Genomic DNA, 27,869 nt, shown 5'->3' with positions numbered 1-27,869 from the left:
GGAAATGCAAATCCTATAACACGGTGCATATGTGCAGAGGTGTGTGTATATGTAAAAGGATTTACTGTCAGGAATTAGTTCATGTGCTCATGGAAGCTGGCAGTTCTCATGGACCCACAGTCCACAAGCTGGAGACCCAGGAGCACCAATGTTTCAGCTCAGATCCGAAGACAGGAAAAAGCAGATGTTCTGCTCAGAGGCCGTCAGGCAGAAGGAACTCTCTCTTACCCTGGAAGGTGGGCCTCTTGTTGTATTCAGGCCTTCACCTGATTGGATGAGGTCCACCCACACTGGGTGGGCACCTGGCTTTACTCAGTGGAGCCATTTATTTTATTATTGTTTTTAATTTTTTAATGTTTATTTAGTTTTGAGAGAGAGAGAGAGAAATAGCTCACGAGTGGGGGAGCGGCAGAGAGGAGGGAGACACAGAATCCAAAGGAGGCTCCAGGCCCTGAGCTGTCAGCACAGGGACTCGATGTGGGGCTCGAACCCACGAACTGCAAAATCATGACCTGAGCCAAAGTCGGACACTTAACTGACTGAGCCACCCAGGTGCTCCTCAGTGCAGCCATTTAAATGTTCATCTCTCTGGAAATTCCCTTGTGTACACACCAAGAATAATGTTCAACCAAATGTCTGCACACCCATGACCCAGGCCCACTGACATAGAATTAGCAGGCACACTCAGATGGCAGGGGTGAGGTCTGTTAACACGTGTGCCTCTTCCCTGCTCCCCCTTAGTCCCCACCAGTGGGTCTGGACGACTTGCTGTGCTCCAGTGGCCGAGGGCACCACCGCCTTGGTCGGGCTTCGCAGCGTGGGCCACTTGCTGGATGGTGTCTGTGGCCTGTGGCTTGGGGACGGCATTTCTGGGGTACAGGTGAGCAGTAGTGGTTTTCAAATATCCTCGGGCCTTTGGGAAAGTCTCTCACTGATAAAAAGATTCCTTGCATTTCTGGGAACGCAAAGTGTGAGCCCAGATGTGGCCGTTGCTAATTTCGTCCTCTGGTCTCCCTCTCACGGCCCTGCGGGCGAAGAATCTGGACACAAATCCCCAAGAGCCCCAGGGCCTGGCCAGCCAGCTCTGGGACAGCAGCCCGACCCAGATGGAGCCCCGGGTGTCACCCGAGGCCTCAAGACCCTCCTCGGGAAGGAGAGGTCCAGCGACCAAGCTCCCAAGAAGCTGGGCTCTGAGCCAGGCTACTGGCTCAGCGAGGAACCCTCGACCCCTGTCTGTTGAAGATGCACGTATCTCAGGGATTCTGATTCTGTCCGTACGGTGGCCTCTCCATCTGGGTCCCCTGCTCCTCAGCAGGCCATTCAGCATGGCTCCTGTGGGCCCAGGAGGAGCAGCCATAAAACCAAGATACTTGCCCCTCTGCCCTTGACTCTTCCCTTTCTTCATGCATATATTGACTCACCTGGTGATGATGGACAAGTTACTTAAAAAAAAAAAAAAAACTCTCTGTGCCTCAGTTTGCTCCTCTGTGAAATGGGAACATTCACAGTACCTAGTTTGTAAGATTTTAGAAGGAGCAAATGAAGTCCTCTAGGCTCAGTGCTTTGCAGATGCAAAGTTTATTGTCATTATTATTACCCCTCCCCGCCCATGCTCTCTGTCCCTGTGCTGGGCTTTCCTTTCTCTGTTGCGGGGTTGACATCCCCTCCGGACAGATAGAACTCCCTTCTTTGGGCAGAACAACAGGGCGCCCACCGCCACTGCCCCTTCTCCGCCACAGGCCCACCGCTGCTGCCCGCAGTCGCACCATCACGAGGACGCAAACCCTCAGGCCTGGTGTCCTGTGTACTGACGGCTGCTCTCTCCCTGGGGACAGGTTTAACCCGACACAATGTGCACAGTGGCTGCACCTGCTGACCCTGTCCGTGCTGTGCTGTGTTTTTGTCACCCAGCCACTTCTGGTGAGTGGGGCCCTCCTGTGGTCCCTTCCTGTCAGCAGGGGCCTGGACGTGGAGCCAGGGCTCCATTCAGGTGACACGTGATGACATCTCTCCAACCCCATTTTTCACTCGAGGACACGGAGCCTTGGGATACAGAGGCTCTGGACCCGCCTCTCCCGGAGAGTGGGTGGGCGAGGAATCCCAGACAGGTGACACTAGGGTGCGCCTGAGCCTGTGACTGAGACAGCTCCGTGGGTCACAGGGACGGGGGACGAGGACGGTGCCTTGTCTAATTTCTCCTTCCAGGTCGGCCTCGTGGCCTTGGGCTTTGCCTGGAGAAAGAGAGACGACCCACATTTCTTCACCGAGTCTCTGCGCGAGGCCACCAAGGACCTGGGCTCTGAGCTGGAAGGACGTGTAAGGTCCCCCACGGCCCTCCGTGCAAGCCAGATGGAGGAGGTGAGGCCGCCCTCGGTGCCGTGGTCCAGCCTCCGCAGGCCGGTCTGAACTTCCTCTTTGGATTCAAACTCGACTGCGTTTTTGGAGACCCGTGGGTGTGATGTAGTTTCTCTGCTGCTTCACGTGCCCGTACGCGATGCGTGAGCACTCAAGACCTGTTTCCTTACCTCTGCCCCAATCCCGGAGAAATCAGAGCATCAAGAACAGTCGCCTATTGTATTTATTTTTTTTAGTTTTTACTTTATTATTTATTTTGAGAGAGAGAGAGAGAGAGAGAGAGAGAATCCCAACCAGGCTCTGCTCTGTCAGCACAGAGCCCAGCATGAGGCTCAAATGCACGAACCTCAAGATCATGGCCTGAGCCTACTTTAAACTATTTTTTTTAATGTTTATTAAAACATGTCTCTCTCAAAAGAGAGAGACAGAGTGTGAGCGGGGGAGGGACAGAGAGAGCCAGAGACACAGAATCAGAAGCAGGTTCCAGACTCTGAACTGTCAGCACAAAGCCCGACATGGGGCTCAAACCCACGAACCGTGAGATCGTGACCTGGGCGGAAGTCAGATGCTCAACCAGCTGAGCCACCCAGGCGCCCCATGAGCCTACTTTAAACTATTGAAGCAGATAAGAAGTAGAATTCTTGGCCATGATTTTGGAGAACTTCGAAGTCATGTGCGTTTCACAACAAATCTAATTCTTGCTGCTTCCTCCCCCTCCTCCCATCAGTACCCCCCTTGTGTGTGCAGCCTTCTCTCGGGTGGGGTGGACAACACGAAGGCAGAGGAAGGTCTCCCGTGCGGAAGGGTACGGGCTAGTCCCCGGCAGGTGTCGTGTCCTCCTGTGGAATGACCAGAGACACGCCCCAGCTCACTGATGGGCCTCACCCCTACCTTTCTCTCCCAACTGCCGTCCTTCCTCAGGTGACCAGTGAGCCCTGAGGCTAACTGGCCTATGGCATGATTGCCTGAGTAACCCGTCGGCCCCCTGGTGATGGAGAGCACGTGCCATGCGTGTGCCCCGCCCTGACCACTTGTTCATACTCAGCGTGTTTCTCCCACCACCTCGTGCAGCAGAAGCGTCACTGCACCTGCTGTAAGATCAGTCACAGTGAAGCTGGGAGCAGTGATGTAATTAGACCGAGGCCACCTGGGTGGTGACGAGGCTCTGGGCCGCAAGGCTCGGCCACACGCCTGCTGCACTTGGTGGCCCTCAGCACATGGCTCTGGTTTCTCTCACCTTCCTGGTCTCTTTTCTTTCTCCTTCTGTCCCACGGGCAGTCGCCGCCCCTGTGAGGCAGGTCTGCTGGCCCTTCTGTGTCTTTGGCCTCCAGTTCGAGCCCGGTCACAGGTGCAGCCCTGATGCAGGGCTGGCGGCCAAGTGCCCCCGCCCAAGGTGTCCCTCGGTGCGTCCTGTCCTCCTTGGGACTGAGGACGGTGCGACGGCTGCAGGGGGTGGGAGCATCCCTGCCCCAGGGCCCCACCCACGTGACCTCCCGGGACAGGGGTCTCTGACTTCTTAGGCGTCCTGAGCACCTAACCCATGCCTGTAATCAGTCGGTGCCAGACAGCTCCCCCTGTGCAGTGACATTGTCCCCAGAGCTGGCAGAGACCTGCCCCCCCACCGGCCCACTGCCCGCCCGCCTGCTGTATGTGACTCTGCCCCCAGCCCCAGGCCGCATGAACAGTCCGGACTGCGGGACCTCCTGCCCTTATCCGTGGTTCCCAGCTCACAGCGCTGTCATCCCTACAGATGGTGGCTGCCCGACAGCGAGCACGCCGCCTGCGCTGGGCACGTCCACCATCCGCGGCCCAGCTCAGCGTCACCAGGGAGAGGATGAGGAGAGAGACCCGGACGCGGGTGGCCCTGAGGTGGGTGGTGGCCCGACGGGGTGGCTCTGCTCCCACCCTCCTGCAGAGGGGGCGCTGGTAGCCTGGGAGCAGGGGTTGTGGCATGCGGGTGGGGACTCAGCCGCAGGGGAGGGGCACCAAGGGGACGGTGGGTCCAGAGAGAGCAGGTTTGCAGGAGGCTGAGTCTTTTCCGTTTGCATGTGCCATGACTAACAGTCTAGAAAATCCTACAAAAATGAACAAGAAAACAGGCAGAAGGGAATTGAGTCAGGTAACAGGCTATAAAACGAAAATGCAAAACGCAGGGCCCTTCACATATTTGAGAGGACTGTTTAGCGGATCAGGGAAATAAAACACAAGAGACCCACACAGGCATCAGGTAGAGGAGAAGCGAGTGCAGCTGGGTAACGTGAGGATGACTTAGAAACACATGCCCTCTTCTCCTCTTCTCGACTGGGAAGACAACACCTGTCTTCTAGAGTGCCGTCTAACATTAGCTTACAACTGTAACGCGCGCTCAATCAACGGCCAGCAGACCTTTCTGGTTTTCTTTTCTTTCTCCTCTTCCTCCTTCATCACTCGTTCTGGCCCATGATCGAGTCACTCTGGAAGAAGGAACATGGAGAACCGGCCAGGAAAACCCCAGAAGGCAGAGCCAGCGCGTGGGGCTCACTCTGCTGGCCGTGACGGTAAGACCGCAGCCCCCGAAGAGTGTGGCTCTGGGCACACGAATAAGAGACGGCCCCACGGAATGGATGAGGAGGTCCGGAAATTGACCCAAATGCAAATGCCACCCGATGCGAGTGTGTGACAAAGGCACCATCTCAGATCTTCAGAAAAACGAGGGAGCTTTTAACCAGCAATAATTGAACGGTCATGAGAGAAGCGTAAAAACAAATGAATAACTGGATGCTTTTGTCATAAGACGTGCAAATTCCAAGCAGATGAAGATTTAAATGTGAAAACAGAACCATGCAAGTCCCAGAAGAAAGTGCGTGTCAATTTCTCTGTGACCTGTGGGTGAGGAAAACGTCTCTGTGACCTAAAGTCCAGAAACGGAAGAGGAAACAAATTTGGGGACGTCAGACTCAAAGAAGAGACACCTGGTGCGACATAAGATGTCATACGTAAAGTAAAAAGACAGTGACAAACTAAGAGGAGTATCTTAACATACAAAGAGGTTTAAATAAATGGAAAAAAGACCAACAACTCTGTAGAACAAAACTGGGCTCAGGAAGCCAACAGGTGAGGATAGCACTTGGGCTCATAAGCGAGTGAATTGCAGACTAAAAGTGCAGAAATCTGCAGTGGTTGGTGGGTGAGCTGACGGGGAAGAGATGCTGTCACATAGTGCCCGTGTGAGTGCGGAATGGAACCGCCCCCGTGGGGACCTGGGAAGCCCCACACCGTCACAGATGCACTTGCCTCGACCCAGCGGCCCCGCTCCAGGAAGCGCGTCAGCAAAACCTCGAGACGACCCAGGCACGAGACAGGCCGTGCGGGACCTTCTGCCGTAGAAAGAGCCTAAAAATAACCCCGCTGTCTTGCGGGAGGCCAGGGCACCTGGAGCACGAGGACTGTCCGCACAGACGGGGGACACCTCTCTGTTACAGGAGAGAAGCAGGTGGGAAAGAATGTACGTGTGGGCTACCCGCCACTCGGCCAACCGCTAGGAATCAAGTTTCTGTGCATCTGCTTGTCCTCAGTAGAACGAGGGATTTCCTACCACTTTAGGAAATTGCTACTTAGGGGACAGAAAAGGAATAGGATTTTCAAAAATTTGCCTCAAGATGAAAACATTTGACCTTACAAGCCTGCTCCCTAACGACAGAGAAACTAGAGAGAAAGTCATCCAGCGGGTTCCACAAGGGTATTTGTCATTAGCGCAGCGTTCTTGTCTTCATTCTGAGCGCTGGTTCATGTGGGATGTGGCAAATGAGGGATTCTGTGACTTCCTAATTCTCAGTGTGGGAGAAAGGAGGTGCAGATTTGAGTCTGAAAAAGTTAAAACGTTATAGTCCTGACTTTGAATTAAAAGTGACTGTAAATATGTTGGGGTGCCTGGGTGGCTCAGTGGGTTAAGCGTCTGACTTCAACTTCAGTCATGATCTCGCTGTTCTTGGGTTCAAGCCCAGCGTTGGGCTCTGTGCTGACAGCTCAGAGCCTGGAACCTGCTTTGGATTCTGTGTCTCCCTCTCTCTGCGCCTTCCCCACTCATTCTCTCTCTCTGTCTCTCTCTGTCTCTGTCTCTCTCTCTCTCTCTCTCTCTCTCTCTCAAAAATAAATAAACATTAAAAATGCTTTACAAAGGGGCGCCTGCGTGACTTAGTCAGTTGACTGTCCGACTTCGCCCAGGTCATGATCTCATGGTTTGTGAGTTCGAGCCCCGCATTGGGCTCTGTGCTGACAGCTCAGAGCCTGAAGCCTGCTTCGGATTCTGTGTGTGTGTCTCTCTCTTTGCCCCTTCCCTACTCAAGCCCTGTCTCTCTCTCTCTGTCTGTCTCTCAAGAGTAAGTAAACATTGAAAAATTTTTCAAAGAAATGCTTTAAGAAAAAGTATAAGTATGAAATAATAGTTTTTTTTTAATAAGGAAAAAAATTTTTTCTACATCTGTCTACCAAGAAAAGGCCTAGAAAAAACCCAGGGGCAATGAGCAACTGTAGCCTAGATCCTGGTGTACAAATACCGTTTTCCACCCGAAAGAAACAGGTATCGTTGGATTTCATGATTTCAAGTCTGTGATAGAAAACGTGTAAGATAAGCCTGGAACATTTGGTAAGCAAGGAAACAATTAATAACTAGACTCGGAAGCCAGTTTGAAGAGGCTTGAGTGGGTCAGAGATGGGTAATTAGACATGAAATCAGAGATCATGATAGAGATCTTGGTAACAATGAATTAAAGCTCATCAAATATCCATAGATTTGCCGTGACACCAGAAATGTAATTGATTGGCGCTGGCAGATATGTGGGAACCAACTTTCAAAAAGCCGGTAACAAAGTATCGGTCCCGTCTTCCCAAACTGCCCCTGGGAAATCACATAACAGGGAAGGAATATTTCTCTTTACAGAGGTATTCCAGCTAACAGATGAAAACAAAATGATAGGATTGGACCATTTTTCAGCCTTTAATGAATGAACGAGTCTAAGCATCAATCATCCACAAAGGCCACCATGAAGAAAATAAGAAAGAACCAGACATTATGTGTCTCCTGGTGGGAAACACATCACCCAGGAGGGAACCTACCCCAAAGGGCCTGGTCCTAGTTTGGTCACGTTTTTGTGCTAACTTGCAGCTGACAAGAGAGCACGTGCTGGGGTCCCCGGGAAGCAGGACAGAGAGAGAGGGGAGCAGCAACAGCGCCAGTTCCCTCCACCCAAGTAGGGGTGCTGCCTGAGGAGGCAAGAGAGGCCGAAGCAGGAAACCGTGAATGGAATCCACTGTATCCACAGAGCAAGGAAGAAAAACTATCTGATCATCTCAATAGATGCAGAAGAAACCATTTGACCAGATTAGACATTCATTCATGGAGAAAAAACATCTGTGCAAACTAGGAATAGAAAAGAACTTCCGTAAAACAATAAAGGGGATCCATGAAAACCCTACGCCTAACCTCACACTTAGTGGTGAGACAGTGTGTGCTTTTATTTTTAAATTTGGTTTAATTTTTATTAATTTTTTTAAGTTTATTTTTATTTGAGAGAGAGATAGAGAGCAAGCAGGGGAGGGACAGAGAGAGAGGGAGACAGAATCCCAAACAGGCTCCACGCTGTCAGCACAGAGCCCGACATGGGGCTCGAACTCACAAACTGCAAGACCATGACCTGAGCTGAGATCAAGAGTTGGACACTTAACTGGCTGAGCCTCCCAGGTGCCCCAGGGCGTGCTTTTAGGAATCAGAAACAAGGCAAGGATGTCCCCTCGTCTCTCCCTGATTAAACCTCCTGTTATAAGGCCTAGCCCATGCCATAGGCAGGAAGAGGAAATACACAGTTTACCAGTTTGAAAAGAAGAAATAACACAGCCTCTTGCAAGAGGACGGGACTAGTCCATACAGAAAACTCTCAAATATTCCGTGAAAAAGGCTCCTAGAACCCCTACGTGAATTGAGAAAAGCTGCAGGAGAAACGTCACCCTGCAGTCGGTTCTGTTCCCAACCACCAGCAGGGAACAGCTGGTATTTAAAGTGCACAAAGGAATAGCGTATACAGTAGTACAACAGAAGTGAAGCTCTTGGATACAAATCCAAGAACACGTGCAGAATTTGTATGCTGAAAACCACAGAACACTAATGAAAGACATCCAAGAAGATGTAAAGACACGGAGAGACCTGTCCGTTGGCTGGGATCCTTGTGTGAAGGTGTGAGTTCTTCCCAAGTGATCCATAGGAACTCAGTGTACTCCCAACCAGCGTCCCGCAAGCTTTTTAATAGATCTTGACACGCTGATTCTGAAACTTCAATAGAAAGCGCAAGAATTAGGGTACCAGAACAATTCTGGAAAAGAACAAACAAAGCCAGAGGACTGACTTTAGGACTTACCGTAAAGCCTCGGCAACCAAGACACCATGGGATTGGTGATAGAACAGACCCAAAGATCAGGGACAGATGGACAGACCAACACAAATACACTCAGTTGATTTTTTGATGGGACACGAAGGCCCGTCTCATTGGAGAAAGGGTAGCCTTTTTAAAAATGGTACCAGTAGGGGCGCCTGGGTGGCACAGTTGGTTGAGGGACCGACTTTGGCTCAGGTCATGATCTCACAGTTTGTGGGTTCGAGCCCCGCGTCAGGCTCTGGGCTGACAGCTCGGAGCCTGGAGCCTGCTTCGGATTCTGGGTCTCCCTCTCTCTGCCCCTCCCTGCTCATGTTCTGTTTCTCTCTCTCAAAAATAAAATGAACATTAAAAAAAAGTTTACTTATTTATTTTGAAACAGAGAGAGAGAGAGACAGGGAGAGAGAATCCCAAGCAGGCTCTGTGGTGACAGCTCGGGGCCTGGAGCTTGTTTCTGATTCTGTGTCTCCCTCTCTCTCTCTGCCCCTTCCCAGCTCACACACTGTCTCTCTCTGTCTCTCAACAATAAATAAATGTAAGACAATTTTTAAAAAATGGTACAAGGAGGGGTGCCTGGGTGGCTCCCAGTCAGTTAAGTGTCCAACTTTTGATCTCAGCTCACATCTTGATCCCAGAGTGGTGAGTTCAAGCTCCGTGCTGGGTTCCATGCTGGGCATGAAGCCTACTTTAAAAAAAAAAAATGGTGCTAGGAAAATTGGATTTCAATGTGTGGGAAAAAAAAAAAAAAAAAAGAACCTCAGTACATACTTCAACTTATACAAAAATTCACCCAGGGGTTTCAAAGGTCCATTCCACGAAAAATATTTTGCTGGGTCTGTGCACACAGGGTCTGTGTGGACACCAATTTTAAACTGTGTTTCTTACAGAGACGTTTGCATGTACACCCTCATGCTGCTCCTGCATTGGTTTGTACTGTGTGGGAAAGTCTCCCAGGATGAATATGCCCTCAATCAAGCTATCCGGAATGAGTTTACAAGGTAGGATGTTTGTTCAGACTTCTCTGAACCCAGGGCCACCGCGTAAGGACTGGTTTGTCATGGACAGCATCACCGACGGGGGGCGGTCCTGGAGCCTGGGGTTCCAGGGTGAGGGTTACTTTACTCTGTTACTTTTTTTTTTCAGTAGGAATTTTTTGTAATGTTTGTTTATTCTTGAGAGAGAGAGAGAGCGTGTGTGTGCATATGAGTGGGAGCAGGGCAGAGAGAGAGGGAGACACAGAATCTGAAGCAGGCTCCAGGCTCTGAGCTGTCAGCACAGAGCCCGACACGGGGCTTGAACTCACGAACCACAAGGTCATGACCTGAACTGAAGTCGGGCGCCCAACCCCCTGAGCCACCCAGCTGCCCCTACTCTGTTATTTTGAACAAAAGTCTGTCTGTCTGCTATTACAGGCCATCTGTCAGAGAAGAAAGGGATCCACCCTCTCCCTCGGGACACTTTCCTTTTACAAAATTGAGGTCCAGAGAGGGTGTTTCACCACTTATCCCGCATGTGAAATCTGGAAAAAACTGTCAGATTGGCTTGGGCACTGCTGTCCCCACTGTTGACAGGAGGCCTCTTTTTGGCAGACTTTGGGCACATTTATAGCATCTCAGTTTCATTAATAGCGAAACGATATTTTGAGGTACCTTAAGGTCTGGCGCGAAGATGCTAAATCAGGTTATTGAGGTTGTTTTTGTGGGGTTTTTTTTGTTTTTTTTGTTTGTTTGTTTTTTTGCGGAGAACATCTGAGTTTTTCAGCCAAAGGTTGCTGTGATTCATAACCAATGGCTGCAGTTTCAAGCAGTGGTAAGACCCTCGAGTTGTCTACCATTTCTCACATGCTCATTTGTTTCTTCCTGCTGTTAATAGTACATATTCATTGTGGGTAAACACAGAAGAATGGAAACATAGAAAGCAGAAAATGCTCAATAATAATAATAAAAAAAAACACTACCATCCAGAGGCAACCATGGACAGCATTTTGTTATGCCATAATTTTCTCCGCATTTTGGTGGTTCCAAAATTGGGACATGAACTGTATCAATGTGGACACTTAATGTGCCCATTCCTTTTTTTTTTTTTGAAAGTTGTTATTAAGTGACTTTATTTTCTCCTGCCAAAAAATATTCAGTCTGAGAGTTCTTTTCAAAGAAGTTTGGCTTTGATTTCTGAAGTGCATGACACAAACTCATATAGATTCTTTACTGTGGTCAAGGAGGCGGAAATAAAATACCGTGTTCCAACATCTACTTTCTCTTTCTCTGGAGAATATTAAAAAATAAATTTTAAATGTTTATTTATTTTTGAGAGAGAAAGAGACAGAGCGTGAGTGGGTGAGGGGCAGAGAAAGGGAGACACAGAATCCAAAGCAGGCTCCAGGCTCTGAGATACTAGCACAGAGCCTGATGCGAGACTCGAGCTCACGAACCATGAGATCATGACCTGAGCAAAGTCAGGCGCTTAACCGAGTGAGCCACCCAGGTGCCACTCTCTGGAGAATATTTTGAAACACATTCCTGGATTTTTTTTCTATGAATTTGTTGCCTTTGACTAATTCAACTTGATGGACTTTATTTTTGTTGATGTCAGGGGGACATATGTGGGTGGCTGGCAAATCCATTTAATTTACCTATTACTTAAGGACATATTTGCTTTGGTCTTCTATGAGAGAGTGGTGATTGACGCCCACCCAGATGATGGCTACCAAATGCAGGTTTAGGGCCCACTAGTATTGGGAGCAGGACGTCCACGTTCATGAGTCTGGACTCTGTACTGAACACAGGAACACAGCTGCTCACCAGAGAATGTTCTAGCAGTGCAACTGCCCCCCACCTTTGCAGCAACCGCAGTTAGTTCCATTAATGACCAACTTCTCAGCTTCCCGCCCACTTGCACACAGGCACATGTTAGGCCAGCAGGAGGCGCTGCGTGCAAAGCAAAGTGACCATTTGGGTGGTTCTCTCTGGAAAAGGAGATGAAAACCGGAGATATTTCTGGCTTGGATCGTTTATTTTTGATCTCCTATTTTGTAAGTCAGCATTACTTGACATACTTCTCATACGAGAAGTTCCTCTCGGTCCCCAAATCAGAAACATCACAGCTGAGATAATATTTGTGCAAAGTCTCACATGTAGAGCAATGGATATGCTTGGATTCGTGGCTCAGATGCTGGTCCTGTTGGTTTGTGTAGACCTGTGTCTCCCACTGGGACGCAAAATCTCACTACCTCTGGATGTGCCGGCCACCGGGCAGGGGAGGGGTATTGATGTGTCCTGGCTTGTACTGGGATGCCTCAAGGGGGACCCTCTCCCCCTACCCTCCCCTGGTACCTAATCCTAAAAATTCAACAGCTTTTCAGGGTTCAGCGTTTGCCAGCATCCAGGAAGAACCAACTACGTCTATTTGAGGGACCGGGCTTTGTTTGCTTAGTAGGGGACTCGGGCAAGTCCGTTGACCCTGGGCCTGCGTATCCCCATCTGCACAGCGAGGCAGCTGGGCAGCTTGATTTCTTCTGTCATAGAAAAACAACGATCATGAGATTGGGTTCCATCATATTTAAGTTTTATCTGAAGTTTTTCTGGACTCTATCAAGTCTCCGTGAAAGTCCCAAGTTAAACAGAAGCAAACCACCCAATAAGGCGCCAGTACATGAAATAGTCACGCCATCCAAGGGCCGTAAGCGGAAAATAGCCGCTGACTTTATTTTTGCGACGTTTAGCCAGCTCTGTGGGCCTGATTGATTTAGTAGCTCTGATACAGAGCGAGAACACTCTTGGATTGTTTGGCTCACCCCCTGCTCTCCGCACACGTGGAGAACAAGAAATTGTGTCCTTGGATGACTGGAGTTCATGTCACTTCCTAACTTCTCGTCGCTTTCCCACAACATGACCTCCGCCGAGAAGTGTCCCGGTCCCCCCTCCTCGTGGAGGGAGGCCCGGATGTAGTAAGACGTGAGACCGGTTGCCATCGCCGTGGGGGTGTTAGGCGCACAGCATCCTTGCCATGGCTAAGGGTCCTTTCTGTGAAGCCACATGTAAAGACGTGTTTTCAAGGCAGGGCAAAGTATTTCGTCCTCTCTCTAAAGAAGTTTAACGTTTCGTTTTCCATTCGACTGCAGCTCGGAGCCACATGTCTGCTCCTCGTGCAGCCATGTGCGGCTCGGGCCCGTGCGCGTGGCTTCACTGCGTTGTCTGAGCAAGCAGAAACCATCCGTGTTGTCAGCTCGGAATTCCGGCGGTCCCTTACTTCGGTTCCTTGCTGGAAAAGTGAAACAGATATCTGACAAGAGTCATAAAAATTAATTGGAAGAAAACCAGACCCACATTTGTTGATCCCCTACTATGTGTCGTCCTGCCCCCGGTCTGTGCCTATTCACTGAACACTCAGGCTGTCTTGGGAGGCTTGGCGGCCATTCTGGGTCTTTAGGGAAGAAACAGGGAGGCCGTCCATCAGGCAGTGGTATGGAGAGGGGGCTGTGTCTCTACCCGTGGGTCCCGGGGCCCCTGTTCCTCTGGTCCCCTCCTGGTGCTCACTCTGCACTGGCCACACCGCCCCCCACGCCCTTCCTTGACCTCACAAGCCCGTGCCTGTCCAAGCCTCTGCCTCACCGTCCCCGCCTGGAACACTCTCCCTCTGACGTCCATGCGGCTCACTCCCTCGTTGCCTTCGGGTTCCTACGATTTAGCTTCCTCTCCTGAATGTGGACCCCTGACACAGCCTCCATTTCGCTTATTTATTTGATTTATTGTTTGTTTCCCCACAAGAGGGCCAGGGCATGATTTCTCTCTCCCCACCTGTGCCCGGCACACGGTGAAGTTTGTCGAGTGAACAGGTGAGCGAAGGGACAGGTGGCTTCATCACTGTGCGGTCTTCCCACCTATCGCCGAGGAGCAGAGCACGATCCAGAATCACACCATACCCCGTGCTGCGGACAGCCCCACTTTTATTCCTGCAGGTACTGCAAACGTACATTACAGAAAAATATCCTTTGGTTTCTGCTCTTGTGCTCAGGAATGCCAGGAGCTCCTCCGGCGGCCTGACAAGTGTGGGGGCCTGGTGGGACTGGAGTCTGACCACGCTGCTGGATGGCCTGCACGGGCCAGGCGCCCACACAGCCGGTGTGCCACGTGCTCAGGTGGGCTTCTGTCCGCCCTTCAATATGGGGTTGTTGTGGGGAAGTATGTCACGGTGGGCGAGATCGTCAAACACCTGACCTGCAACACTGCGTGCTCGTGAATGACTTCTAGGTTGTGGGCCAGCAGCTCCTGGCTGTGGGTGCATCTTGCTGCTTCTCGGTCCAGCACGAATTTGCTCCAGATCCGTGCACCTGCCTTAGCTGCACCAGCACCTCTGGACGCCTGAAGTCGCCAGGCTGGGCCGGAGGCTGGGCATGGTGGCTCCACCAGAGCTTGTGGGCCAGTGGGGACAGAAGGCTAGATCAGTGTGCAAAATGCTGTGACACAGGACACAGGGCATCCCAGGACAGAGGGGGAGCATCCAGGAAGCTTCCAGAGAGAGGCAAGGCTTTCCCCAAATTCTGAAAAAAAACTTACAGTGAATATATGCATTTCATATAATAACCCTGTCCCTTGTTTATCTTTTATGTTCTACCTTTTTTTTAACGTTTATTTTTGAGACAGACCAGAGCATGAGTGAGGGATGGGCAGAGAGAGAGGGAGACACAGAACCCAAAGCAGGCTCCAGGCTCTGAGTTGTCAGCACCGAGCCCGATGTGGGGCTCGAACCCATGAACTGCAAGGTCATGACCTGAGCCGAAGTCAGACACTTAACTGACTGAGCCACCCAAGTGACCCTACGTTCTGCCTTTCTTTAAGAAAATAAAATGATTTTGTCCTGCATTTCTCAAACACCATAGAGGTGACCCTTGAACAGCACAAGGTCAGAGGTGCTGACCCCCACGCAGTTGAAATTCCACGTGCAAGGTTTGATGCCCTCAAAACTTAACTACTGGCAGCTTACTGTTGACCTTGTGCCTTACCAACGGCAGAAACAGTTGATGAACACATATTCTGCATGTTAGATATATTATGTATCGTGTCCTTATAATAATGGTAAGCTGGAGAAGAGAAAATCTCCTTAAGAGAATCCTATGGAAGAGAAAATACATTGACGGTTCTGTCTTGTATTCATCTAAAGAAACCCACGTGTCAGTGGATCCGTGCAGTGTAAAGTGTGCTGTTCAAGGGTCGGCTGCGTTTCTGATTCCACTTTTATTGTATTCTGTGCTGTCACGTGGATGACGCCAGAGACACTTTAGAAAAAGGCAAAAAGCAGGAGCTGCTGGGGGGCGGGGGCGCGCAGTCGGTTGAGTATCTGACTCTTGATCTCGGTTCAGGTCATGATCTCAGGATTTGTGACTTCAAGTCCCACATCGGGGTCTGTGCTGATGGTGCAGAGCCTGCTTGGGATTTTCTCCCTCCCTCTCTCCGCCCCTTCCCTGCTGTTCTCTCTCTCTCTTCTCCCTCTCTCCCTCTCTCTCTTCCTCTCTCCCTCTCTCTCTTCCTCTCTCTCTCTCGATAAATAAATTTTTTTTAAAACTTAAAAAAAAAAAGACAAAAAGTGACCATTTAGATTTGGTGCAAAGACCGTGAGGCAGCTGTGTCTTCCAGAGAATGTTTGTTAAATCCATCCTGCCGGGTAATCCTGTCGCTGGGGCTTCCAGAGGGTGGTGCACCACGCATTCCAGGCTTGCCGTCTTTCCAGGCGTCTCCATGTTTTTTGTGGTTGTCGTTTGTTTGTTTTTTATTTACTTTTAAAATTTTATTTAAATTCCAATTAGCCGCCATACAGGGTGATAATGGTGTCAGGAGTAGCAGGCGTCTCCATTTTTATTCTTCCTCCAGCCCGGAGCCCTTGGCGGGAAGTGCTACCTCATGGGCGCTTTGGTCATTAAACAGCTGAGAGCTTCCTCTGACAGCGAGTGCGAGGTGGGGTGCTCTCCTTCTTGTCACCTCTTTGCATGAGCGCGTGTGAGTGCACATGAGAGTGTGCGTGTGTGTTTTCTCCTGAGATTTGCCATTTATGTATGTATGGATGGATTGATGGATTGATGTATGTATGTGTTTGTGTGTGTGTGCATGTATGATTTATCTGTGTGTGCGCACGTGTGGATTTATGTGTGGATTCGTGGACTTAACATGGAGTTAACACGCCATGTCACACTGGTTTCGGGTGTACAATACGCACTGGATACAGCAACTCTGTGCGTCACCCGGTGCTCCTCACAAGTGCACCCTTAACCCCCATCACCTGCTTCAGCCGTCCCCCTGCCCCACCTCCCCTCTGGCGCCCACCAGTCTGTTCTCTGTAAAATACTCCGAGTTCAGAAAGTCTGGGAGACGTTTGGGCAGGAAGGCCGCAGGCCATGAGAAGCCTCGCTGGGAGTCTGGCTGTGATTGGAAACGGTCAGCGGCCAGGGTCTGGGACAACCGTCGGCGTCACCTGCCCTTCCTTCTCTTGCCAAACCTTTCCCGCGCCCTCTGCCCATCCCAGCACGCTGGGCAAAAGCAGGACAGCCCCCAAATACTGAAAACGGTATTCTCATATCTCCTAGTGGGAGGGGGTGCTTGAAGGTGGGCACCTCGCCCGAGTTCCCCGCGCCAACAGAGCCCTTCTGACATCCAAGCCCAGACGGGTGCATGGCCTTCACGTGGCGGAGTGGATCCTTCGGGCTCCGCCAGAGCCCATGGGTGACAGGGCTTTGAGGAAGTGGGGGCCATGTGTCAGGGTAGCATGTGCCCATGTGTGGCCAGGTGTATACAGCCCAGGCCACAGGGCCGACTTTGAAACATGCATCTGATTATCCCTCCTACAGCTGATTATTTCTGATTATTTCTCCTACAGCTTCCCAGCCCACCTTCAGTGCTTACTGAAGACTCTCCTCCTACACGTAGCCCCCAAGTGGGAGCCACCGACACCAGCTCTGTGACAGATCCAGCCGTCCAGGGAGTGGCTGCAAGTGGCCCCGGGGACTACGGGGCGAGGGAGCACTGGGTGCTCAGCCTGGGCAGCACAAGGTCAGTGTGATCCAGAGGTCAGCTCCGTCCACGCTTGCCCGTCCATCACTCTGTGCGGTGGCCAGATGCCAGGGGCGCGACCCACCCTGGTCAGGGGCAGCTCTTGCAAATGTAGGGCTTCAGTCTCAGCACAAGAAGGAAAAGCCAAACGTCCCCCCAGAATTTGCCAGAAGGCTGGAGTTCAGGAAACATAATGAACATTTGTCCTCAATGGCTTTGTGCTGAGCAGGATGCTCACAGGGCCGCACTGGTCTTCACAGGGCCTCACGGGCTTCACTGGGCCTCACGGGGCCACACTGGTCTTCACAGGGCTGCACTGGGCCTCACTGGGCCTCACGCAGCCACACTGGGCCTCATGGGGCTCCACAAAGGAGGACAGCCTCCCCTTGGTCCTGCGTTGTGCAGGTGGGCACCTGAGTCTTGGCCATCGTCCACAGCTGGTGGCCCAGCCCGGCCTCCCCGGCAGCTGTAACAGCCCATGGCCTGCACAGGGGTGGGCTGTCTGACAGCGACAAGGGCCCTGCCTCAGGCAGTCACGGTGACAGGTGCCTGTGAGTGATACCAGCAGCACAGGAGGGAAATTACTGCATTGTCACCAAACACAGACAGGCCAAAGGCAGCGTCTTTCCGGCACCAGAGTGAGTCTGCAGTAGGAAAAGAGGAATGAAGGTTTTAGAGGCCTTGGCGTGAGAGGTGGCCGCCTTTCCCCGAGCTGTGCCCGTGCCAGATGCAGGGCCTCCCTTCTGTGGAGCGGCCCTGCCTCAGGGTCCCGGGCAAGGAGAGGGGAGATACACAGAAGCCCGTCCGTCCAGCCCCAGGATCCCGGGTGACCTCGGAGGCCAGGGGTGCAAGGTCTGGGGTGGCGGCCCCGGCTCGCCCTGACGTGCACCACTTTGCAGGGCGGCGGCCCACGCGGCCCTGAGCGGCCTCAGGGCCAGCAGGTGGATAGACCGCAGCACCAGAGCCGTGTCCGTGCACTTCACTCTCTATAACCCTCCGACTCGACTCTTGTCCAGCGTGTCCCTGCGCGCCGAACTGCTCCCTGCAGGGGCCTGGCCCTCTCCCCGCTGGTGGAGTCGGTGGCCGTCTTCCACAGCGACTCGTCCCGGTGGTACCGCCTCACGCTTCCTGAGGTGGGTCCGCCTGCACCCGTGCCTGCTTGTGGGTCCTGGGCTCCACTTGGGGAGGCCCGCCCGCCATGCTCCCCACCGCGTCCCTGCTCCCCATGTCCACGCAGACCCACGGTGCTGCCCCCTGTGACGCAGGGCCCGGCAGGGGACAGTCGGCACCCTCTCTCTGCTTTGAGATGTGCGTTGGCATCAGTGCTCCACAGAGGGGTGGAGGAGCGTCCCGAAAGAGGCTTGTTCAGCTTAAAAGTGTTACCTGGGAGGGTTCACGGGGGCTCAGCACGGCTGACCTGCCCTGGGACACGTCTCGTTCGGACCTTACTGCACGTCCTGTTCCTGCTGCTGCTCCAAATGGACGAATGCGTGCAAGCAGGAACTTCAAGAAATTGTTCATCGGGAGCTTCAAAGGCTCTGCCTGGCCCAGGAGCCAATAATAACACACATCTCACAAATTGTGGAAAGTCGTTTTCTGGAGCTGTATGAGGACAGGCCGGAGGACCCTGCCGGGTGGCTGCATGCTGTTCACACCACAGGGTCTGCCTGCACATGGGGCCCACCACAAGCTCACCTGTGTCCCTAACTGATGCCCGGCAGGGGCCAGCGGGGGGGGGGGGGTCCTGCGGGAAGGGTACCAACAGCCCCAGGTGCCTGGTGGGGAGCCAGCTGGGAGTGCAGACCTGGAAACACAGTGTATCGTATCTTTGTCTCGTGTATCCCTCTGTTAGCTGGTCTTCCTGGCGCTCAACCTGATCGGCCTGTGTCTGCACCTCTCTGGCGTGGCTGAGACGGGCGTCCGCAGCTACTGGCACAGCCCAGGGCGCTGGCTGGAGGTAGGCTCTCCTGTCGTCGTCCTCGAGAAAAATGGTACGAGAAAACCAGTGTCCTTACCTGAAAAGGAAGATAATTTTAGCAAGAAACGGGTTGTGCTCTAGCTAATTCCAAGCGTCTTGCCGTGTCCCCCTCTGTCGTGTTGATGACAAATAGCACGGGGTCAGCATCCGTTCGCTGCTCCTGCTGTTACTTTGCACCCCTAGCCATGCGGGTGCCATTGGGGGGGCCTCCCTGGGAGCCCCCTGAGGCACCTTCCTCTTCAACCTCGCAGCTCACCATGGCTGGAGCCGGCCTCGCCTACCACGCAGCCTCCAGCCACCTGGTCACTCTCACCGGGGAGGTGACCGACCACTTCCAAAAGGGATTTTTCCACGAGTTTCTAGACCTCAGTCTTGTGACTTCATGGAATCAGGTATGGAAGGGCATCCAGGGCCTCACGTGCTCTGTGAGGCTGCCCAAAGGAGGAGGTCATCCATGTTCTAGAAGGTTCTAGACAAGGGATTTGTTCCATATTGAATGAAAATGCTCTGAGCCTAGGACAAGGGTGAATGGGACAGGGAAGGGCCTGGAGTCCTTAGGGGACATGTTGCAGGGGTGCATGTGTGTGTCTGGAACATGACTCTAGAACACGGACTGCTCCAGTGACTCTACATGAGAGACTGAGACACATCGTGTCTGTTTCCTCTCCTCCTAACGGTGCCCTGGAGGTGGGTGGAGTCAGCCCCTCCCATGGTGCAGGAGGGCCCTGGTCCTGTCACAGGGACTGACCCCCACCAGCCTGGGCTCCATCAGAGGAGCAGGGCCAAGTGCACATCCGGGTGGGTGAGCCCAGGCAGGAGTCCTCGGGGGCTGGGGGGTGCCCAGCACAGCCTGTGGTGTGGACAGCTGTCGTGGATGTGGACATAGGCAGGTGGAGCTCTCATGTTCGGCTTCCTTGTCCTGCGGCCTCACAGCCACCCCCCTGACCCTGCAGGTCTTCTGGGAGCTCCCTTTTCCACCCAATGGGTGGCAGCCAGGGCCCCGAGTGACCTCACACCCCCAGGGTGGGCCCTCCCAGAATGACCTAGAAGAATGGGCTCTTCTGTGCCCCGGATGCTGACCAGCCTCTAGGCTGGCACGGGGCCATGCACGGTGGGGCCCCGAGGTCAAGCTGCACACACAGATGCTGGCCCAGAGCAGGCAGTGCCCTCACCCCTCTTCCACGTGTCCATTGAATGTCGCCCTGTCCTCACGGCGCTGACCAGCTGTGTTGTGCTGACTTGGTTTATCGTGTGTCCGTCCTCAATGCTGGAGGCTCCGGGGAAGAGGGTGGCTGCTTCTCTGGGATGGTTGGCGGGCTCCTGTCTGCCTTTCGCTGCGTGTCTGCACTCGCTTGCTGGTCTCCCGAGCTCCGCCTCCCGTAATGGTGGCCGCCATGCTGGCCTTTTCCTTGCTGAGTTCAGGGAGGCACCGGCCCCCGCTGTCTCTGTGCCCGCCTCATCACAGCCTCACAGATGGGGGCGTCTGGGCCCCGGGACTCTCCATCGGGGCTAAAGTCAGCCGGCCCAGCTTGCCAGCCTGGCCACACTCAGCACACGGCTGCCCCCCAACCGTCGGCCTTGGGAAGGGCCTTTGCCTCCTCCGTGGCTGCTGTTGTGCAGCCCAGTGAACTGAAGCCCCGACAAGCTGCCCTGGTGTTTCTAGAACTGGCAGGGTCCCAACTTAGGCCTGGTCTTTCCGAACACGCATTATGATTTGTCCTTGGCCCTAGTCCATTCTGCAGACTTTGCTTGCTGTCCCTCCGACACCTGGGACCAGGACGTCATCACATGCAGCGACTGCCTGCTGGGTGTTCCCCTCGCGCACAGCCGGCAGGTACAGCTGGTAGTTGGGGTGACGTGCTGACCCGCTCTGTCCTTTTGTCTCAGAGGGTGTCGTGGCTGCAGGGGACCCTGTCATTCGTCCTGACACTGAAGTGCATCTGCCTCATTGGTGTCCAGACACCGGTGGCATCCTGCTCCTTCCTGACACGCCGTTCTTTCGCTGGCGTCTTCGTCGCAGGGGTGAGGCTTCCCCCAGAGCCAGGGTCAGGTTCCCTCCACGATAAGTGAGCACGGCCGGCGTCCTCTTCTGTTAGCACCTTCTCTGGGTGGGGTGACGGGGAGGGACGAGCTCTCAAGCTGAGACACCCCTAGAGCCCCGGGCTTCCAACATCACCCCGTGGTTTTCCGTCACGGGTGCCGGTCGCTACGTGGTGAGTTGTGGCCGTGAGCACAGGAGCCCCGACCGAGTCCACGCTTGCTCTGTTCCGCGCCTTCCCGCCGCATTGTTACCATCACTACTGCCAAAGCAGCTGTTCTCCCCCGCGGAGCGTTTGCTAAATGCCGGGACGGCGGCTGGGCTGTCTGGTGGTTCCCTCCCTGAACTGTCACAGCCAGGCCGCCTGCAGCCTGGCTCTTCTTCACGGGGAGGCCTCCACTCCCCTTGCTCCCGAGGGAGGGTCCAGGCCAGGTGATCTGATAGGTGATCTGACTGTCAGGGTGCCAGACTCTACTTGCACATGGGGAACCAAGCACAGATCCCCAAACCCTGCTGGCTTCGTGCTCGGCAGGACAGGCCCAGCAAACCAAGGCGGGAACAGCTGACCCCGGAGTCGAGACCCGGCTTCATGCCCAACTGCACCTCTCCAGAGCCTGCTGTCACAACCGTGGGCCCGTACCCAAGCTCCGCCTCCAGGAGCGCATGGCAGGTGTGTGCCTGGCCATTTACCCTGGGCTTGGAGACTGCGCGTACGTGGAACTCTTCTGACTACTAAACTGGTCGTTGTTATACCACTTCGCAACTCAAAAAAATGCTTTTTTGTTCAGAAGAACACAGAATATCATGAGTAAATTGTCCAAACTAAGTGGCAGAGCCCCAACTGTTCAGAAATTATGGGATGCGCGGGGACAGGTGTGCGGGGGAACCACACTTGCTCGGCCCACGTGGCAGACCACTGGCTGCTGTGATTCCACTCAGAGTAAACAGCAGTGAGGGGAGCGCCAGCGTCTTCGTAGGGAGGCCTCGGGTGCAGGGCCGGGGCTAGGAGCATGGGAAATGGGGCCAGCAGGTTGGGGGGGGCTGGGCTGGGGCCCACGTGGACCCGTGACGAGGGGCTGGTGGTCTGTTGTGCAGGTAGGGTAGACCTGCACACATGTGCACACACATGCACACACTCACGTGCACACACGTGCACACTGGACCAGTGGTACCACCCGAGGTTCCTAGATCAAGTCTCCCATGTGGCACAACAACCAGACCACAAAACTTGACCTGAGTTAAATGTAACTCCCTTTGCTTCTTAAGTGGTTTATTTTACTGATTCCTTGCCAGGTGCTGGAGACATGAAGCATGGCTGCCAACAGCTAGGGTGGGGTGCAGGGAGGAAGAGAGGAGAGATGGTACCTGGGCACTTAAGATAGAGGAGGGGGTGGAGCTGGTGGGCACTGGGGGAGGGGGAGGGGCAGGGAGGGAAGAGGGGAAGGGAGGGAGGAGAGGGGAGGGAGAGGAGAGGGGAGGGGGAGGGAGGAGAAGGGCTAGGTAGGGAGGGAGGAGGAAGAGAGGAGAGATATGAGGGGAGGAGGGAAGGGTAAAGGAGGGGGAATGAGGAGGAAGGGAGGGGGAGCGAAGGGGGAGGGGTTAGGGAAGGAGAAGGGAGGGGAGAAGAAGTGGGGAGGGGAAGGGAAAGGAGGGAGGGAGGGAGGGAAGGAGGAGAGGGGCAAGTGAGGGAGGGAGAGAAAGGGGAAGGAAGGGAGGGGAGACAAGGCGGGGAGAGGGGAGGGGAAGGGAAGAGGAGGGGGAGGGGAGGGGAGAGGTGCAGGAGGAGCAGGGAGAGAGGAGGGGAAGGGGGGAGGGAGGAGGAGGGGAGGGGAGAGCAAAGGAGGAGGGGTGAGAGAGGAGGAGGGGAGGGGCAGGGCCCCAGAGAAGGTGCAGCAGACAGAACCGGGCACTAGGGATGACAAGATCGACTCCCGAAAAGCTGCTTCTCCAAGCGTGCTGTTGTTTGGAAGCCCTCAGAAGCCCCCAGGCGGGTCTTGGGCTCCTCTGAACCAGGGCCAAGGCAGGTGAGTGGTGGCGGGTTTTCTCCCTGCAGCTGGCGGGCGTCCTGATGCTAGCAGCCCACTCCCATCTGCGCGCAGCACCGCCTGGCACCTTCACGGACGTCTCCCGAGGCCTGCCGTTCCGTTTTCCAGGAAGACGCCAAAGAGACACGTTCCCCGGTCTTTCCAAGTCTGACCCGCGGGCCCCGGCTTGGTGCTGCGGGGCTTTCTTTATAGTAACGAGCACCGTGTGGTTGGGAACGGTACGTGCACCTGCCCCAGACTTTGAAGTCAGGGTCTGCCGTAGGCGTGAAACTCTCCTTGTCTGTGTACACGTCTCCACGTGGCCATGGCTCCCTGAGGCCCGTCTGCCCTACGAGGGGCAGGGGCTGGACACTCCTGCAGCCTGAACAGGTCCAGCAAGACCGAGCGTTCCAGCGTGCTGCCTTCTCCAGGGAGACCCCCAGCCCTCCAAGCGCTGAGCTGCACCCTCTTTCCTCCTCTCGTGGTAGCTGCTAACTCTTGCCTTGTTATTTCAAACTTCCCATCTTACAAAGGTTTCACTCCATTAGCCAGCCTTCACCGGACAGGTTCTCTAACCTCGGACTGAGTTTGGAATGGGGATCCGTTTCCCACCTTCCTACTGATCTGCCACTTGCCAATCTAGTCATGTCACACACACACACACACACACACACACACACACACGCACGCACACACCAGCTTAAACCCCCACCTTGACAATACTCAGACCTGAGTCCTTTTTTTCTTTCAGTGTTTCTAGCTTCCTGGTCACGGCTCATCCATCCATCTAGTCTTCCCTCTGCCCGTCCACCCATTAACCCATCCCGCCCTCCATCCATGCACGCATCCACCCATTCATCCACAGATCCCTCCCTCCTGCATTTCCTCCCTCCCTTTTCCCTCCATTCCTCCCTCCATCTATCCACCTATCCATCCATCCATCTACCTATTCATCCGTCTATCCGTTAACCCATCTGTCTATTCATATGTCCACCTGTCCATCCACCTATCCATCCATCCACTTATTCATCCACCCACACAACCCATCTACTCATCCAGCCATCCCCCCACCTCTCCATCCATCCACCTATCCACGTAGCCAGCCAACCATCCATCCACCCACCCACCCACCCACCTATCCACCTATCTATCCACCCACCTATCCATCTGCCTATCCATGTAGCCAGCCAGCCAGCCATCGAATCATCACCCACCTCTCCATCTATCCATCCATTCATCTACTCATTTGTTCATTCGTGCACTCGTTCCACAATTACTTAAAGAATACCCATTCTGTTTAGGCAGTGGTGAAAAGGACTTTGTCCACAGTCCATAGAGGATGACACGAGTATAAACAAAGAATTGTAGCAATTTTTAAATGTTAATACATTTCCTTCATTGGATGTGTGATTTGTAACTATTTTTCCCATTCTGTGGCTTGTTCTTTTAATTCCTTTAATGGTGGTGGTTTGCAGAAAAGTTGTTAATATTTGTAAAGGCCAATTTATCAGTTTCTTCTTTTATAGATTCCACTGGTGTCCTATCGAAAACCAAATGGCAACACCACCGTCACACGTATTCTCTCCTATGTTTCTTTTAGAAGTTTTGTAGTTAATAGGTTTTAGATTTAGGTCCGTTCTGAATTAATATTAGTACAAGTTTCGAGGGATGGATCAGAGTTACTGTTCTTTCAGTTTGGGACATCCAGTTGCCCTGGCACCATCTTTAAAAAGCTCATTGAACTGCCTGTGTATCTTTGCCATCAATCACTTCACTGTTTCCGTGATTCTGGTTTTGGGTCATCTTTCCTATTCCGCTGACCCCTTCTTTTGCCAATCCCACACTGTCTTGATTACTAGAACTCCATGTAAGTCTTAACGTGGCACAGATGAGTCCTCCAGATTTGTTCTTTTTCAGTTCAGGCTGTTCTCGTTCTTTTGCCTTTCCATATAAATTATAGAATCTGCTCGTTGGTATCCACCAAACGGCATGCTGGGATTTTGAGATTTCTAAGGATGTATAAATCAGATTTGGAGAGAATTGACATCTTCACGATAGGAAGTTTTTCAAGCCAAGAATCCTGTATGTCTGTATGTTTATTTACATCTTTGACATCTTGTAGTTTTCAGCACGTGGATCTCGCACAACTATGCAGTTCTAAAGCCTACCTAGAAGCTTCCTCAAAGAACAAGCAAAATAGAGACCCATTTGTTTTCCCGAGGGGACCAGGAAGTCCTCACACAGCAGAAGGGATAGTGGAGTTGGGCTTTGTTGGATGAGAGGGACCAGCTCACGGAGACACCTGGGAGCAGGGTCTGAAGGCTGGAGTTCAGAGTCAAGCAGCCGTGATTTGGGGAATGATACTTGGAGCCAGGAGGGCTCTGAGTGTCATGCTAAGATGATAAGGCGCTTGGACTTTATCATGAAGAATAGGAAGACAGTGGTGCCCGGGGGGTCTCTTCAGAGACAGGCTCGTGTGGCTGGTAGAGGAGGAAGCCTCGGACCCACACCTGCTCTCTGAACGGATGGTGTCCTGTCCTCGGGCACTGGGCCTCCCTGCAGGGCTCTGACACGTTGCCAGGGGTTCGAGGGATTTAGGACCGAGCAAGGAAAAAGATATGACCACGAGAGACAGCAACACGCACAAGCGGTACCGGGCCACATCTTGACAGGTCGCACAGCACAAGACCATCCAGAGGCTGTGTCTCGGGGCCACCTCAAGAAAGGGAGAAGGGCAGTGGATGCAGGGAGGGTGGGAGGTGGTCTTCTGTGTGTCGCTGTGACCCAGTGGCGCGAGGGAGGTCTGAGTCAGAGCTCCGGAGGGCAGGAGCACCATGGGGTCTCACCAGGGGCAGCACCCTGTCTTACCAGGGGCAACAACTGTCCGGTGACTTTCTGCAGGGTATGCAAAGCAGGCCCTACATGGCTCAAAAGTTTGCTTGTTTGGACTATTTTTAAAACAGTCAAATGTGCAAAACTTTGAGTTTGGTGCCCACGGGCTTTTTGAGCTAACAAGTCTCAGCCTGCAGTAAAGAAAGAAACACCCTGGGGTCGGTGTGCGGAGACCACAAGGGCGCCTCTTCCTGTCTCCCGGGCACAGGCACAAGCCCACGGTGGGGCACACACATGGCCGGCAGGGCTGCTGAGGACCCCAAACCAATTTTACGTGTGCAAGTGCACGTCACGTTAACAGTGTTTGTCCTCAGCTGTTAGGTACGCAAACATCCTTTACGGTAAGATGTGTTCTCGAGCCTGAATCCATCGTGTTCTGAGTGAGCTTAAGGCACGAGAGGTGTTTTCCTGTTGTGCTAAGCAATTGGTGTCTTACTAAAAGCTCACAGGACAGCATCCTGAGATGCGGTCTCCACTTCGTAGTCTGTCAGGTTAACAAAGTCATGGTGGATTTGGTAACATGCAATTTGTCTATCTTTTTTGTCCTCCTCCCCAGCTGAGAGGTTCCCTCATGACTCTTGTTCGAAAAAGAAAATCTTTCCAAAGCAAATCCCTTGTGCGTCTAGAAGACGTGACTGTGTGCGTGTGGGGACAGTGCCTGGCCTTGCTGGGACTGGAGCGGCCACAGCGGGAAGAGGCTGAGACGGTCGAAAGTCAGGTGACTGTGGGGCCTGGGTTAGGGGGCACAGCGGCACATTCAGAGGAGGCTTCCTCGCAGAACTTGGCTTTTGGTTATTAACCATGGTGGCAGTTCTGTGCCAACTATCTTTGCAAAGGCAGGACATTTTTGGTTGAAATTCTAAGGCCTTGAGGGGATTACCAAGCACGTTCTCTTCCACAAACTCATTATGTTTGGATGACCCTGTTGGGTTAGAAGGGTGGAGTTTGTGGGCACCTGGGTGGCTCAGTCAGTTGAGCGTCCGACTTCGGCTCGGGTCATGATCTCACAGTTTGTGGGTTCCAGCCCTGTGTCGGGCTCTGTGCTGACAGCTCAGAGCCTGGAGCCCGCTTCCAATTCTGTGTCTCCCTCTTTCTCTGCCCCTCCCCTGCTCATACTCTGTCTTTCTCTCACTCTCTCAAAAATAAATAAAGATTTAAAACATAAATAAATAAATAAATAAAAGAAAGATGGGAGTTTATGACTCCCGCTTCGACCAACAAACACACACCACCCTGTCCCTGTAGAGTCGTCATTTGATTTTGGTTTCTGCCACCAGACCCAAACCTCTACCAGAACGTGGGGACTCAGGCACAGTGTTTGAGCCTAGTCACCCTGACACGGAGGCAGGCACATCAGAGCCAGTGTTTGCACGCCGAGTGCCCAGCTGTTTCATGACTGACAGTCATCCCTCAGCGCGGTTCATGCAGTCGTGATAGCGTGCGTTTTTATAGGGCTTCGTTCTATATCACGTGTTTACCATTCCTTATTGCCTTTAAGTCCATGTAAGAGTCCTCACATAGACATTCTGAACCCTAACACTTGCCTGTATGTGACACAGTAAATCAGGGACCGAGGCACGCCTGTACATGACACGGTGAATCAGGGACTGAGATGTGAGGATTTGGGCCCAGCACCCAGGTCTCTGACTCCAGGGTCCAGTGAGCTTTCTATGTTTTTTTTTTTTTAAGTTATCTCTTCTATTTGGAGAGAGAGAGAGAAAGATGGGGAGAAAGAGAATCCCAAGCAGGCTCCACGCTGTCAGCACAGAGACCAATGCAGGGCTCAAACTCAAACCGTGAGATCATGACCTGAGCCAAAACCAAGAGTGGGATGCTTAACCGACTGAGCCACCCGGGTGCCCCTCCAGTGAGCTTTCTAACAAAGCACAGTGCCATCTAAAGTCAATACCAGTAAACGCTTCAGAAAATGAGAGAAAAAGAAAAAAATCTGGTTCTCGAAGGCACTCACTAATGTGATTTTCTTTGCTTCAGCATTACTACCTGGATGAAGTCTCAGATCTGCTAGAGGAACTTCTGTTGAAGATTAATGGCTTGTCCGACAGCCTGCGACTTCCTCTTCCAGAGCAGCAATCCTGTGATGAGACAGAGTCCAGGGCAGAAGGTGGTCCCTTGGGGAGC

At 53.0% G+C, this 27,869-nt stretch overlaps 1 protein-coding gene across 1 annotated transcript in view; it reads left to right on the top strand.

Annotated features, from left to right (window-relative positions):
• PKD1L1 (polycystin 1 like 1, transient receptor potential channel interacting) overlaps positions 1–26,432 on the top strand; it is a 115,854-nt gene extending 89,422 nt beyond the window's left edge. Inside the window, 16 exon segments of the mRNA XM_042963126.1 lie at positions 742–880; positions 1,836–1,920; positions 2,206–2,358; positions 4,106–4,224; positions 9,647–9,757; positions 13,773–13,896; positions 15,626–15,709; positions 16,626–16,798; positions 17,698–17,843; positions 17,846–17,931; positions 18,651–18,755; positions 19,028–19,168; positions 20,664–20,798; positions 22,868–23,077; positions 26,287–26,380; positions 26,383–26,432. Coding sequence (XP_042819060.1) covers positions 742–880; positions 1,836–1,920; positions 2,206–2,358; positions 4,106–4,224; positions 9,647–9,757; positions 13,773–13,896; positions 15,626–15,709; positions 16,626–16,798; positions 17,698–17,843; positions 17,846–17,931; positions 18,651–18,755; positions 19,028–19,168; positions 20,664–20,798; positions 22,868–23,077; positions 26,287–26,380; positions 26,383–26,432 — 1,955 coding nt within the window.
• The last annotated feature ends 1,437 nt before the right edge of the window (positions 26,433–27,869 follow it).

Source organism: Panthera tigris, chromosome A2, assembly GCF_018350195.1.
Source record: "Panthera tigris isolate Pti1 chromosome A2, P.tigris_Pti1_mat1.1, whole genome shotgun sequence".
Lineage (NCBI taxonomy): Eukaryota > Metazoa > Chordata > Mammalia > Carnivora > Felidae > Panthera > Panthera tigris.
Note: the sequence above shows the minus strand (reverse complement) of the source record. Positions and strands in the feature narration are given on the sequence as shown.